We start from the raw sequence: 14,345 nt of genomic DNA on the forward strand, positions 1-14,345 counted from the left end.
TATGATACAGTAATAAAGCCATCAATGCTATATGCCAGTGAGACCCTAAATCTCAACAGGAAAGCTGATCTAGAAAATTTGAAGAAGAAGAAAGGAAACAAACTCTGCAGAAAAGTTTTCTATCCGATGCTGACGTCACGATATGGTGATAAGGCCACAGTATACATACAGTATGGAAACTTGGCTAGTACCCTGACGCAAAAATCTGCCATCTTGTTAGGAAGCGCCGCATTGTAATATAGTGAGGTCCACGTTATAATGGCAGTGGATAAAGATAAAAGAATAGCGATGCCGATTCTCTGTATTAATTAATTATATTTCTACACTGTCAAAAACATAATTTGCATCGTTGTGGACCTAGAAAATGATATTACCACCGGCTTTGTCAAATGATAGCAAAACCAAAGTTGATCAAATACTGTCATTATAATGTGGACCTCATTATAGTATTGATGGTTGGTTTGGATCACTTTAATGATTCGGATCAATTGATCTCATTCACTGCCACGAGCCAATCAGAAGACCAGGACTGGAACCTCCTATAGTGAGGTCCACGTTATAATGGCAGAGGATAGAGATAGAAGAACAGCGTTGCCTCTTCTCTGCCTTTTGAATTATATTACTACATCGTCAAAAACAGATTTGGCATCGGTGCGGAGCTGGAAAAGGATAGAACTACCTGCTTTGTCGAATTATAGACAAGGATAGTAGATATTTAAATACTGTCATTATAACGTGGACCTCACTTTAGGGTCATGTGACGTGTCTAGTATTTGCGTCATGTAAAAAGCATTGGTTAGATAGGCGTTTGATTACAAGTTTCCATTCTGTACTTATTCTGTGATATTGTAGATGTTGGCGTCAGAGGCTAGACTTCCCAGTCCCAGCGTGTCTATTCTATAACTGGTCTAAGGTACAGACTACAGACACGCTACAGATTGCATAGATAGAATATAGAATTTATTATAGAATGCGCGATATGCGGTCACGGTAACATTATATTTTTGTACTATTTGGTTTTATATTTTCAGCTGTTCTATAATAGAATCGTGATAGAATAGAGAGGAGGCAGACAACCGAGACAAGACAACACAGCAGTGTGAATGTGAATACCCCAATACAGAAACAGACAAAACAGAGATCAAAGAAGGCAGAAGCAGAAACTGTCATACCGACGTCAACTGCTATACCATTAGAAAGCATCAAACTTTTTTGAAATTTGCTTTTAATTTTTTGTTTTAGTTAATATATCTGTTTTTGTATTAGTTGCATGGAGACATGAATGGTTCAGATTATTCAGTGAAGTGTAGTTAGAGCACAAAATGTTCTACCTCAATATGTTTCAATGTATTGGTTGAGTTTATAAAACATTATAAGCATCAATAGCCTATCATTAAATAGCAGCTTTCAACTCAACTATATTAATCACCAATGTAAGTAAAAAAATGTCTATATCAATTTGTAAATATAACTGTTTATAGATAGATTCACCTAACCCACCTGCTAAAATGTTGGTTATGTTTTCTTTTGAATCAGTCTACAGCATGATTTTGATTTTAATGTATGCTTAAATTGCTTAGTAGAATAGATAAAATTGGCTCTCTACTAATCGAATGATTTAATTTTGGCCCCTGGACTATAAAGAAAGAGTTTGAGTTATATGACCTTTGTTTAAGACAGTTTATTGTCTATAGTGGCACCTAGAAAATTATTTCAATCTTATGATTGTTTATAGTTCACCTTCAATTTTAAATCTTCAAAGCTTTACCATTCTCTATCCTTAATACAAGAGCCTTACCTTAGCTAATATAGTTTAAAACTAATAAGTTTTTTATTGTACATGTTTTCATTTTTAGAATACATAAGTTAAGCATCCGCATATAAGACTGATTCTTTCAAGTACCCAGTCAAAAGATTATTTACCGTATTTAAATTTTAATAATTATGAGGACCTTATCCCTTCCAGGCCAAGAAACCTTCCTACCAAAATCCAATGCCAATATCTATAAAAGTAGTCCCTTATCAATATTTTTCACCACTATTATATTTATTTAATCTAAATCAAGATTCGAAGTCTGAATAACTTTATCAAAGTGTGGCTATTGTGTTATATGATTAGGATATTGTTTTGCAATCTTGATAATGATGCTACGATTAAAACTAAATTTAAAAAAATCAATGGTTGCCACAATAGCCTAATTATTCTTTTATTAGATTGAATATGCCGCATCTATATGTTGGCCCAATGACGACCAGCGCCAGTGTGTGGATAAGTGGTTTGCCAGCTCTGGCTTTCACTTGCCTCCATTGACCTACGTTGACCCTACCAGGCTGGGCCAACATGTGAACTACCAAGGCATTAAATTAGTTCAAAGAAAACTCAATCTCAAACAACCCTCCAGTATTAACTGAACTACAGTGAACCTTAAACTGTGTTTACACCAACGTTATTAAAAAAATGTTATCTAGAGTTAGTTTTCTAAAAAAAAAATTGAACTTTCTTAGTGTTTGCCACTGAGTGGAAAACAGAAATTTTGGTAAAAAGGATTTCCACAAGTTGACTACAAACTGTTAAAAACTGGTGTAAACATGGCTCTAGATAAGAAAAATAAATAATAAAAAGAAAAATATGTGTCTAGCAAAATGAGGAAGGATACCTTAATACATTTTTCTTCATCCTCTACTCACACTTGTGGGATCCATGCTGTCTTAATACAAAACACTACTTAACACATGATTACGATCAAGATGGCAGTGTGTTGGATTCAACCCAGGTTTCAACAACAAAACATACTGGCTAACAGGCCAAAATCTGAGTTATGTCGTCCAGAAACTCTCAAACATTGTAATAGGCCCTGATCTTCAAGCATTTGGTCACTTCTCAAATTCAAACTGCTTCTCCCGTGCTGGTAGCTTGTTGAAGTGTGAGCTCCTGTATACGCATACCTGCGATCTCTGTAGGCGCAGCCTGGGAATGTCAATCAGCTCTCGGTGCCTTGTGTTGTAGAGATGCACATCTGACCGGGCTCAACGTCCTGTTGATTATTTCTTATATGTACATCAGGCAGAGAAGAATGAAGTAGCTGACAACTGTCAAAATACCCAGCCCAACAAAAAGGGGCTTGTAGTGTACACAATGTTCACTTGCAGTCATTATCAGGGCAGCCCGTTTTTGCAGCTTCAGTACATAACCTTAGCTGAATGGCCCCACAAGAGTAGACCGTAGGTAATATGACAGTGGAAGAGGGTGTGATACATCATGTCAAGTAAGCCTCCTTCACAAGTCCCTACAGCTTCAGCAACAGGGAACAAACTCAGTCTCTTGGTCACCTGCTGAATGTGGCCAGCCCAACGTAGTCTTGTGTCCAAGACAGCCTTGTAATTTCACAGGATCTTGATCAACAGGCAGACTTCGTGTCAGACTACAGATGATATGCTGGGTCCTGTTTTCATTCAGCTGGAATCAGAACCAAAGGGTTGACGACTGCAGATGTTCCGCTAACATATCCATCACCAGCTGAATGTCCACACCTGATTACAGCAAGGATCTCAAGGAGTCGAGCCATTGCTGTCCAAGCCTTTGATCATTATTATGAAGAGGATTGGCCCCAGTATTGAAACCTGAGGCACTCCAAAATTCACAAGGAGTTGAAAGGAAACTACCCCACCCAAAGACACCACCTGTGCCCTCCTAGTCAGGTAATAGTTCAAGATGGATAGAGTTCACACCCCCATAGTATTGGAATTTATTGATCAGGATACTGTGATAAACACAATTAATGTCTCTGCTCAGGTCACACAGAGTTAGTGAGAAATACTCACCATCCTCAAATACAGAAACAAATTGCTCAGCTACATGACGTACAGCATCAACAATAGACCTCCCCCTTGTCAATCCAAACTGCATGCTGGGAAAGAGATCACGACTCTCAAAGAAGTCTTCAAGTTGGGGTTCGATAACTGCTTCAATCACCTTTCCAACCTGGCCTAAAGCTGTTTAGGCTCTGGTGGTCACCCTTCTTTTAGGCTGGAACGGTCGTTGAAATCTTTAAAAAATGTGGAAAGATGCAAGTTTTCTGCAATGGCATCTATCACCTCTCGAAGCATGTTAGCAGACATGTCATACACATCAGGACGAAAGAAAGAGAGACGTACATGCACAGGTGGAGCACGTGCCGTTAGCAGCTCAACAGGACAACATCAACAACGGGTAGTTTTTTCACTAAGACGTTCAAAGACTCAATGAAGAAGCGGTTGAACACATCAGGGCTTGCAAAATCTAGCTGCCTCCTTGGCAGGGATCTATGTGAGTTAATCACCTTCCACGCTGCCTTTCAGCGCATTTTCAATTTTTGCTGCTGTTGGCAGCTTCTTGGCCTGCTCTATTTCCTTTTTGTTGATGGACTTTGCACGCCTGTATTTTTCCATGCCATCCTCATCTCCACCGTCACACCTGCTCATCAGAACAAGCATGATTCCCTTCAGTCTGGCAAGATCATCTGATACAACTCCTGATGACTTCTCATAAGGCTTGGTCTCCTACGTGGTACCTGAGAGCAATGTGGCTTTGAGATCTCAGGAAAAAGTAGTAGAATATCTCCTGGAAGTAGATGAAAAAGTACCCAATCAAATCAGTGTCGCTCGGATTTTGCAGCACATGCTCCCAGGGGGTATTGGCCGTAGCATCTGTGAGGTGAATCAAGTGGTTTCTTGCAAAAGTCTTGATCTGAAAATATAGTTGGCATGCCAAGAAGGTGATTCATCACTCACCATGGGAGAGCCTGAAGTTGAGTCAAAGCAGAGTGATCAAAGCACAATAACCTTGGTTTTGCAAACATTAGGCTGGAAGCTCACAGCAACATTATCCAAGCAGGAAACTTCTCTAGTGGGCTCAGTGCAAGTGTTGTAGAGGATAATTAATGGAGAAATGATAGTAATATTATTATAAACTAGAAAAAACAATGGACATTTGAGAGGCAATTTATTGCTATATTTTTTTTGTCAGATAAATTAAGCTAGTATTCAGAAGATTATGGATAGGAAGGTTTCTTGTTATAAAACACAAAGATATTTATGATGTATAGGCCTATTGTTTGATTTGATGTTTATGACCTGTGTTAATATTGTATTTTATACGATGCATAGCATGATAAATAAAATTGAATTGAAAAATATCCAATTATGGAGCCCAGCACTTAATCCTGGGGTACTCCAGTACTAGGCATCAACCAGTCCGAAGTATGGACATATTTTATTGGATTCTACTGTGACTGCTTGGTATCTATCAAAATATGAAACATACATAATGTTTTTGCCAGCAATAGTTCTATGTTAACAAAACTCTTGATAAGGCTAGTTTCACACACATTCGGTTCGTTTCGTTTACGGTTCGTTTTCGGCAAATTCCGATAAGTGTGAAACGGTAATTCGGTTTGAATTCGGTACCGAATAGCAACCGCATAGAACCGAACGCCCATTTAACTCTAATAAATTCCATCAGGTTCAAATTCGTTTCTAGCGAAGGGCTACTTTCACATACATTCGGTTCGTTTCGTTTTCAGCAAATTCCGATAAGTGTGAAACGGTGATACGGTTTGAATTCGGTTCCGAATAGCAACCGCATAGCACCGAACAACCCCTCGACACGAATAGGTTTTATCATATTCGAATTCGTTGCTAGGAAACCGGAAAAAACAAAGTCTTTTACACACGCTCGCTTTTTTGTTTTTATTTTAGCCTGATATCGTGATTATCTGTTTAAAAATCTTCCATATGTAATCATATGGTCAATTCATTTCTGTTAGTTCACTGGAGCATTTTTTTCTCAATGAATAGTTTCAGGACCTCCTATATACCTAAATATTTAGGAGGTCCTGATAGTTTGCTAAAAAAATATGAAGATAAATTAAAACTCAGGGAGAATTTTTATTCTTCCATGAAAATGAAAATTACATGATTTTATTGATGGAGAGAAGAGGAGAACGTTATGTACCATGTGTCAAAATTGAAACAAATTTTCAATTAAAAAAAGTCACTCTTAGCGTCCAAAATTAATATAATCAAAAATAAACTATTCAAATAGTTCACAATTTTTTAATTAAATTGAAAATTTTGTTCAAGAAATCACATCTTACTATTTGAACACCAGCTTTTATATTTTATTGCCAGCATGAATTGTAAAAATCCAAACACAGCTGTGTTTGAGAAGAAAATACCTAATTAGAACCGTACGAATTAAAACCTGATATGTATGAAAGCCTCATTCGTTTTCGACAACGAACCAAACCGTACTGAAAACGAACCGAACCGAATGAAACCGAATGTGTGTGAAGCTAGCCTAAGCCAGCATTCATGGTAGTACCTTATTCATACAGACATACAAAGCTTAATTTTTAATTTTTTTATTGTAGCCCTCAACGAATTTCCTACTAACTCTACTCCCTGTTTTTAGTAATTTCAGTAGCAGAAGTCTTTGTGGTAGGCTAGTTGATAAATGATCTGGATTTTTTTTATTGTTATGTAGGTATTCATTAGCATTTGAATAAATGCAATATCGTTTTTCTTTCCATCTGTAGAGTTAATTATTGTAAATTATATCTATTAACAGATATACCACAATGTGTAATATTACTACTGTATATGCAAGCTCTTTCGAGCATGACTGCATGTGGGGAAATAAATACAATTTTAATGGGGGAAATTTTAACAAATTTCCTCTTCTAAAATTCAATGGGATATATAATAAAAATATGAAATTAAATTTCATGTGATTTTTTGTAGATTTGGATAACGATGGCATCGAGAGGTCCCGGATTGTATGAGTTCCTAATTGAAGCTGAACTACAGCAGTACTATGCTTGTTTGAAAAATGATTTAAAGGTGAGTTCTCTTTTCAGAATTTTTTTAATATTGCAGAAAGAGTGTATAGAAGTGAAAAAATTACGGTAAATGCCATTATTTTCATGAATCACAACTGTTTGTTTATGGTTTAAATGTCTAAATTACTACTTTTCTACAGTATTAAATTTCCCTTTAAAAAGGGTTTTTTTAACTTCTATTTTTTAATCTGGACGTATTTCTACTTACTGGGCCACATCCTCAGCATTTGAGGAGTACTATTCCCTGTAGGCAAGCATCAAGCTTCATTACCACCTTCAATCTGAGAATCAGCCCCTTAGATGAAGTTCACATACTACATCAAATCATTCAAGTGCTGAGTTGTTAAAGTGAAATTTGGGATTGTTTAAACTTATTGAAAAATGAGTTAGGATGAATACTTAAGAAGAAACTATAACTAAACTATAAGCATGTATCACACATTATTCAATAGTTGTAGTTGAAAAATGATAAAACTCATTAATGTTTTATAACACATTTCAGCACTTGAAGTAAATTATTTTCATGTTCGTTTCAGTTAACCATGTACAAACAATATATAAGAACTCGCATGAAAATTTTTTCTATCAGTTCCATAATAAATAAATTAGATTTCAGATTCTAATTTCATAAAATTAATCTATTTGAGTAATGAATGTATTAATCTATTGAATAAACGACTGAAGAGAATACAATAATTTTTTCTATAAGCCATATTAATAGTAATAATAATAATAAAGTTTATTTTAAATCAATAAATTAACAAAAATGACTTTTTTAAAAGAAGTCTTGTAATTAAATTATCACTATTAGTTAATATGTAGTATAAAGAATCCTTGCAGATGTGTTTGAATTGTTATTGAATTATTATCATTGGCATTGTTGTGAAAACAAATTTAATAAATAAAGCCTCAAACTTTTGTTTTGTTTACAAGAATGTATTCCTTCGAATACAACCTTCGATCTTTAACATTTGATAACACTAGCTCCTCCCATTTTCGTGGGCGGACAATAGTCGATTTTCGTTTATTAAATCCACATAACATTTTATGCATAGTTTGTCAATGACTCATTTAATCAATTTAAAGCTTGAACTTGCGCCTTTTTCATCGGTGTAATTCAGTTGCTATCTACATTGACTAAGTGCCAGTAAATAGGATGAACGCGATAAGCAACGTCTCTTACCATATTTTAATCAGTCCCATAGAAAATAGAAAACTATTTGTCTACTCAAGCATGATTGTATAATTTACCTTGAACAGAAAAGAATTAGTGATATCCCGAAATATTTTATTCTTAACAAGCGACATATATTGAGCAGGGATCCACATATTGCATGGGCAGTTGCATGAAAATTCAAAGGAATATTTATTTAATAAATGTTGATAAATTGTGACATCACATCATAATAACCACTTTGAAAGGAACATTGCTTTGATCATCATTTCCAGGTGGTTAAATTCTATTGCATTTTAATGTATTTATTCTTGAAAATTTTATAATGATAGTTGATAGACAATAACAGTAAAATTTAAAACAGTAGTAAAAATACGGTTAAGTATTTTCTCCACTCCCATTTCTAATAAATTATAGTTATTATTATGGACACTTGAAAATTACCTTAGAGTCAAAACATATTGTGTTTCGACTGCTAAAAGGATGCTTATTAATTTGTTCGAAATAGTAGTGATTTTAATAAACGTCTTTTAAAAACAAATCTGGCCTTCAGTTTTCACTCATTCAAATACAAATTAATTTATCAGATCCCTTGCTCTAATCTTTGTCAAGACAAGACTATCTGTTACTTCATAGGAGTAGAGTCATGAAAATAAAATTTAGCTTCTACGATAGTACTTAGTACTTCTATTGAAACAGTAAGAGTTATAATCGCTTGAACAATAAAAACCCTGTGAAATCAACATGTGTAAACAATAAAAATGAATGTAGCTTTAAAAAATGTATTTTTTTCAATTTTTCAAGGTTCAAAATGCATCTCAACTTAAATATGTGTCAGATGAAGACCTCAATCAAATGGGAATGTCGCGGCCCGAGATGCGTCGACTTAAAAAATACTTCCAGAAGCATTTTCCACAGAACTACATTTCGAAATTCAAAAAGGTATTCATCTGAACTTTGAAAACTATTGTTGAACCTTCAAATGGGGAAATTCGATAAGCTTTGTTCCTATGCTACTTATTCGTTCATTGCTGGTGAAATTTGAAAAATGAGAATATTCTACTGTAAGCTATCTATAGTTATTCAGAATTTGAATCAAAACTTGGTTTTATCTCATGCATTTTACAGTTCTAATTAGGTAAGATATCCTTAAGTTCTGTTAGATCTATTTTAAGTATGGTTTCCATAATTTGACGAATTCTATCTTAAATATGAATAAAGCATTCGCATTCTAAATTTTGGTAACAAGGAAATCAAATTTGGAACTGTATGTAGCTTGATTCAGTATTACATAAACAGAAAACAATATTTTTCGCATTCAAGCATCTCTTGTAATATTTATATTCATAAATTCACAAGCATCACAATGGTTTTTAGTGAAATTAATTGCTCGAATTTTTACAAGAGATTTATCCGAAGAGGGTCTCTCTACCGAATTGGCTAAGAACTTCTGTGATCAATGTTTTCTATTAATTCGTGATATCGAATGAAAGATTGTGTTTTGGAATCTAGGATCGCTCTTTGTTCTGTAAATTGTTTGTTATATAACGTAAAACCAGAGAGAGACAAAGCAATTTGTTATTGAATGATCATACAAGGATTGAACGGTAGGTATCTTTACTCTATGGTAAAACTGAATTTACCTGACACATATTTGGCGTGGGTTGACTTGCATTTGTGTTAATTTGCAGATGATATTGTCGAAGAAAGAAGAGCAGCTGGAGTCGATGTTGTCAATGTTGCCGGAAGAGGGTGTGGAGCGTCCGCCGGTGCGGGTGCCCAACAAGCACATCATCCCCGCCGAGGCCATCCTCGTCAACAAGGAGCTCGGCACTGGAGAATTTGGCATAGTGCAGCAGGGTGTCTGGACCAATGATGGCCATCGGGTACTCTAGCATTTCACAATTCATCTATTCATTCACTAATCAACCAAATTCTCTGTGTAGTTGCGAAGGTGATGTGGTAGATATCCATACCAACCTCACCTCGCCCCTCCCCACCTCTCTTCAACTAATACAATATCACGAATTTCTCATTCAAAATTAACCAAGACTAGTGATCTCATGGGTTGGAGAACACGCTCGAGAACTTTTGTATTGTAATCTTTGAAACTCTCAACTTTTAGTTATACTTAGATTATGAAAATTATGGAAACAGCTAAATATTTCTTTTACAACAATAATTTGACAGTAGGTTTCATTGGGGATCCTATTTGAAATGAAAAATTACTCTGTCGCTTCAACATCTTTGTCCCTCATATGAATCCAAATTCATTTTTTTTTATTGAGAAGGTGGTCATGAGGTGATACATGATTTCGATACAGAGTTCCAAGAAAAATGAATGACGAACACCGCACATTGATATCTCAACCCGTATCAGTTTGTTGATGTAAAAGTTGTGAATTATGTTGTATATTAACCAGCTGAAATCATGTGTCAGCGCATGAAGGTCTGTCTGTGTGAGCTTCCAAATAGCCTCAGCTGATTTTATGAATGTATGAATAGAAAAACTGTTGTAATTGCATGCAATGAATTCTTCAGCTGACTAAATGATAAATCAAAACAATTTTTTTCTTATGCACTTTCAACGTTATTATTTTGTTTATCCTGAAATAGAATATTAGGCTACAAGCACAGAAAGTTAGTGTTTACGGTATGAGGATAGTTTCCCGGGCGAGGCCGGGAATATGTTATCCGAATACCGTAAACACCTTTCTGAGAGAGTCGCGTACGATATTTTTCGCCACACTACAGGTATAGCTGACGCCAAAAAGTTAGGCGGTTTCGTGGGTCTCTTGTGCGTTTCAACAGCTGATGTTGTCAAGTAGAGTTGTCATCTAGCTTGGTTAAGGTGATGATTTTTAAATCATAAGAGACAATAAATAGATGCATTGCATCAGCTGTGAGTAGGTTACACCATGTGACCCACGAAGCCGCCTAACTTTTTGGTATCAGCTATATAAGAATAAAAATTGAATAGGAATGTTTTATGAGGGGGGAACTGAGCGGCCGGAAAGGGTACTCTTTCTGGCCTTAGCCGGAAAGAAACCTGTTTCTTACGTCAGACGACAGTCGTCTGCAAACAATGTCTTTCAGATCTACGTAGGGACTGGAAAACAGCTGCTTTCTGTGCAGTGTGGGGAAAAATAACGAAGGAGTGAGTTAATGTTGTAGCCCAACGAAGATCTTCCCATTTCTGGACTTCTGGTTTCTAGGGTGTCTCTTTCGGGAATCCCCACCAACAAAAAGCCATATACAGAATTGGTGAAAATTATGGAAACAGCTCAACCTACAAGGATGATTTGACATTGTTTCATTGGAGATCCCATTTGTAGGCTCCTTGAAGATCTCATTTGTATTAAAACAACTAATTTTCTGTCGCTTTAAATATTTTAACCGCCATATTGAATTCAACTTCAGTCTTTTAAATGAGTAGTCATATGATAAATGATTTCGATACAGAATGTCAAGAGAAAATGAATGGCGAAACCCCGCACATCAATATATCAAACCGGTTTAATGATATTCACATTCAAATATACTACTAAATCATACAAAAATTAAATAAATTTCGATTGAAAATCTAGAAAAAATTTAAATTTAACTTTTTTAAGCGTTAGTAAACTAACATTTAAACAAATTTAACACTTTGAAAATAAAATTTTGATCTGCCAGATTTTTATGTGTTCATTCAAGTATATTTCATTTTTTTATGATTTATCAGTAAATTTGAATGTGAATAACTTTAAAACGGTTTAATAATAATAATAATTTCTCTGGATGTTGGACGACCCATCCAGAGGAGTTTATTCATAAATTCAGGAACATTACATATTATTTTTTCATACATTTTCAATAATATAATAATATTCAATGTTTACAAAATGATACCTCACTATATAATATATGTGTCGAGGTTATCAACAAATTAATGCAAATTTATGCTACAACAGATAATACAAAAATTCCAAAAAATCTAAAACTATATCATTACCCTAAGCATCACCTAGTACAATGATACTAAACCGAGGTACTATTTTCTACCTATAAATTACCTTATTTAAAAAGAATACTACTTAAATCTAAATCCTACTTACTATTAGTTCCTCACTATTTTGTATCCCAATACTGAATAACCAATGTCTAATTTTTCTTTTGAAGCTATTAAAATTTTCCTCGCCTTTGATTTCTAATGGTATTCTATTAGATATTGTAGGCCCTAAATATCCTGGTGATCTTTGCCCAAATGCTGTATCCATTCTTGGTACTTCTTGGTTGTAACGTTCTCTTATTCTAGTATTATGTCTATGATTTATGATATGGTTACTATTTTGATGTTTTTCATATACCCTAATAACAACAATATATACAATAGCCTAACGCTGAGTACTCTATTTTCTATAAATAATTCTACAGTTGGAAACTGGATTTACCTGTTTCCCATTATTTTCAAAATACGTTTTTGAGTTTTAAACAATGTATCTATAAAACTGAAGTTAGCTGCACCCCAAACTAACAGACCGTACCTTAAAAGAGATTCAACTAATGTTAAGTATACAGTTTTTAACATTTATTTGTCTATGATACGCCTTAATTGATAGAATTTGTATATAAGCTCCCTAATTTTGGCAGTTGTATATGTTATGTGCTTGTTCCATTTCAATGAATCATCTATTATTCCTAAATACTTTATGTTGTCAGAGCGTTCTATTAGTGGGCAATTACAATTATTGTTACTATTTCTATCACAATAATGAAGCTTCATTGTTGTCATATGTGGTTTTGTGCTATTTTTTAAATGAAAAGTTGAAAAATTTTGTTTTTCTGAATTTAATGACAATAAATTATTTCTTAACCAACTAGTGATTTTTGTGAGTTCGATCTCTGCTGTTTGGAACACTTCTTCCCAGTTCTTTCCTTGAAAAAGGAGTGCTGTATCGTCAGCATATAACTCTACCTTGAATTTGAATGGAGCACAACTCATTTGCAAAGATCGAATACAAAATTGGTCCTGAAACTGTTCCTTGAGGTATTCCGAACTTCATGGAACCCTCTGCACTCATATGGCTCTCAAACTTTGTTTTTTGCTGTCGATTACTGAGATAGGATCTGAACCATTCAAGTGGCACTCCTCTTATACTTATTGCCTCAAGCTTTTTTATTAATAAGCCATGGGAAACAGAGTCGAAGGCCTTTGCTAAATCTAAAAATACTGCCAAACATTTATTCTTTTCCTCTAAATTGCTAGTTACAAATTTTTATAATTCCAGTACAGCTAATTCTGTACTTTTACCTTTATCGATGTGCGGGGTTTCGCCATTCATTTTCTCTTGACATTCTGTATCGAAATCATTTATCATATGACTACTTATTTAAAAGACTGAAGTTGAATTCAATATGGCGAAACCAAGATAGCGGATAAAAATTTTAAAGCGACAGAACAGTAGTTTTTAATACGAATACGACCTCTCAATGAAACCTACTGTCATATCATCCTTGCAAAAAAAAACATTGAGTTAGTTCCATAATTTTCACCAACTCTGTATATTTTTCAATCGGGAAAGCAAGTATTACGTTCGGAAAACTATAGTCATAATACTAAATTATGAAATCTTATTGAAAGTTTTATTCAACCCTATCTAGAGATAATCCATCTCTTTCCTGTACTTTGATAATATCCGCTTTTGATTCATGATTGATTTCTTATCTTTCGTCACCTCCATATAGATTTAAGCTCTAATTTAGATTTTTCCTATTGCCATTTCTATAGTAAAGCAAGCACTACTTTTGTTTCTATCGATGAAATCAACTATTTTTGGGTTTATTAATTTTATGAGTTGAAATTTCTAAGATTGATGCTCGTTGCAGCACACAAACCTCTGGTTTTGCTGTCGACGCCTTTAAGGTTAGATTGAGAAAAATTTATTTATTTCATGTTTATGTTCAAATTAAGTATTTCAATGGTGTTTTTGTTTCTGGAATTTGTATAGTTATTATGACAAATAATTAAAGTATAGCTGGATCTAGCTGATGACGGTATATCTGATGTAATTTCAACTCTTTATTCCTGTTAAAAAATAATGATCAATTATATTGTATTGTAATTCTAACAAATAACTTGCAAGAAAGCAGACTATGAATATTTTATTTGTTTTATAAGTTTCTTCATTAATTTTCATGTGAAATACCTTCTGTTAGGATTGGCTTTGAAATCATAGTAATTCGAGTATCAATGAAAATATCAATGTGGTTTGTCTATTTATTAATTATTGTAGAATTTCAGCTCAATAACA

At 34.4% G+C, this 14,345-nt stretch overlaps 1 protein-coding gene across 3 annotated transcripts in view; it reads left to right on the plus strand.

Annotated features, from left to right (window-relative positions):
• The first annotated feature begins 915 nt into the window (after positions 1-915).
• LOC111064084 (activated Cdc42 kinase-like) overlaps positions 916-14,345 on the plus strand; it is a 73,442-nt gene continuing 60,012 nt past the window's right edge. For 2 of the 3 annotated variants that reach the window (XM_039423557.1, XM_039423556.1), the window contains exons 1-4: positions 1,289-1,433; positions 6,781-6,879; positions 8,857-8,994; positions 9,744-9,938. In XM_039423557.1, the coding sequence (XP_039279491.1) occupies positions 6,793-6,879; positions 8,857-8,994; positions 9,744-9,938 (420 nt within the window). In that variant the 5' untranslated portion in view covers positions 1,289-1,433; positions 6,781-6,792. Of the gene's footprint in view, positions 1,434-6,780; positions 6,880-8,856; positions 8,995-9,743; positions 9,939-14,345 lie in introns of all 3 variants that reach the window. The other variant, XM_022351753.2, reaches the window with a different exon arrangement.

Source organism: Nilaparvata lugens, chromosome 3 (genome assembly GCF_014356525.2).
Source record: "Nilaparvata lugens isolate BPH chromosome 3, ASM1435652v1, whole genome shotgun sequence".
In the NCBI taxonomy this organism is placed as follows: Eukaryota; Metazoa; Arthropoda; class Insecta; order Hemiptera; family Delphacidae; genus Nilaparvata; species Nilaparvata lugens.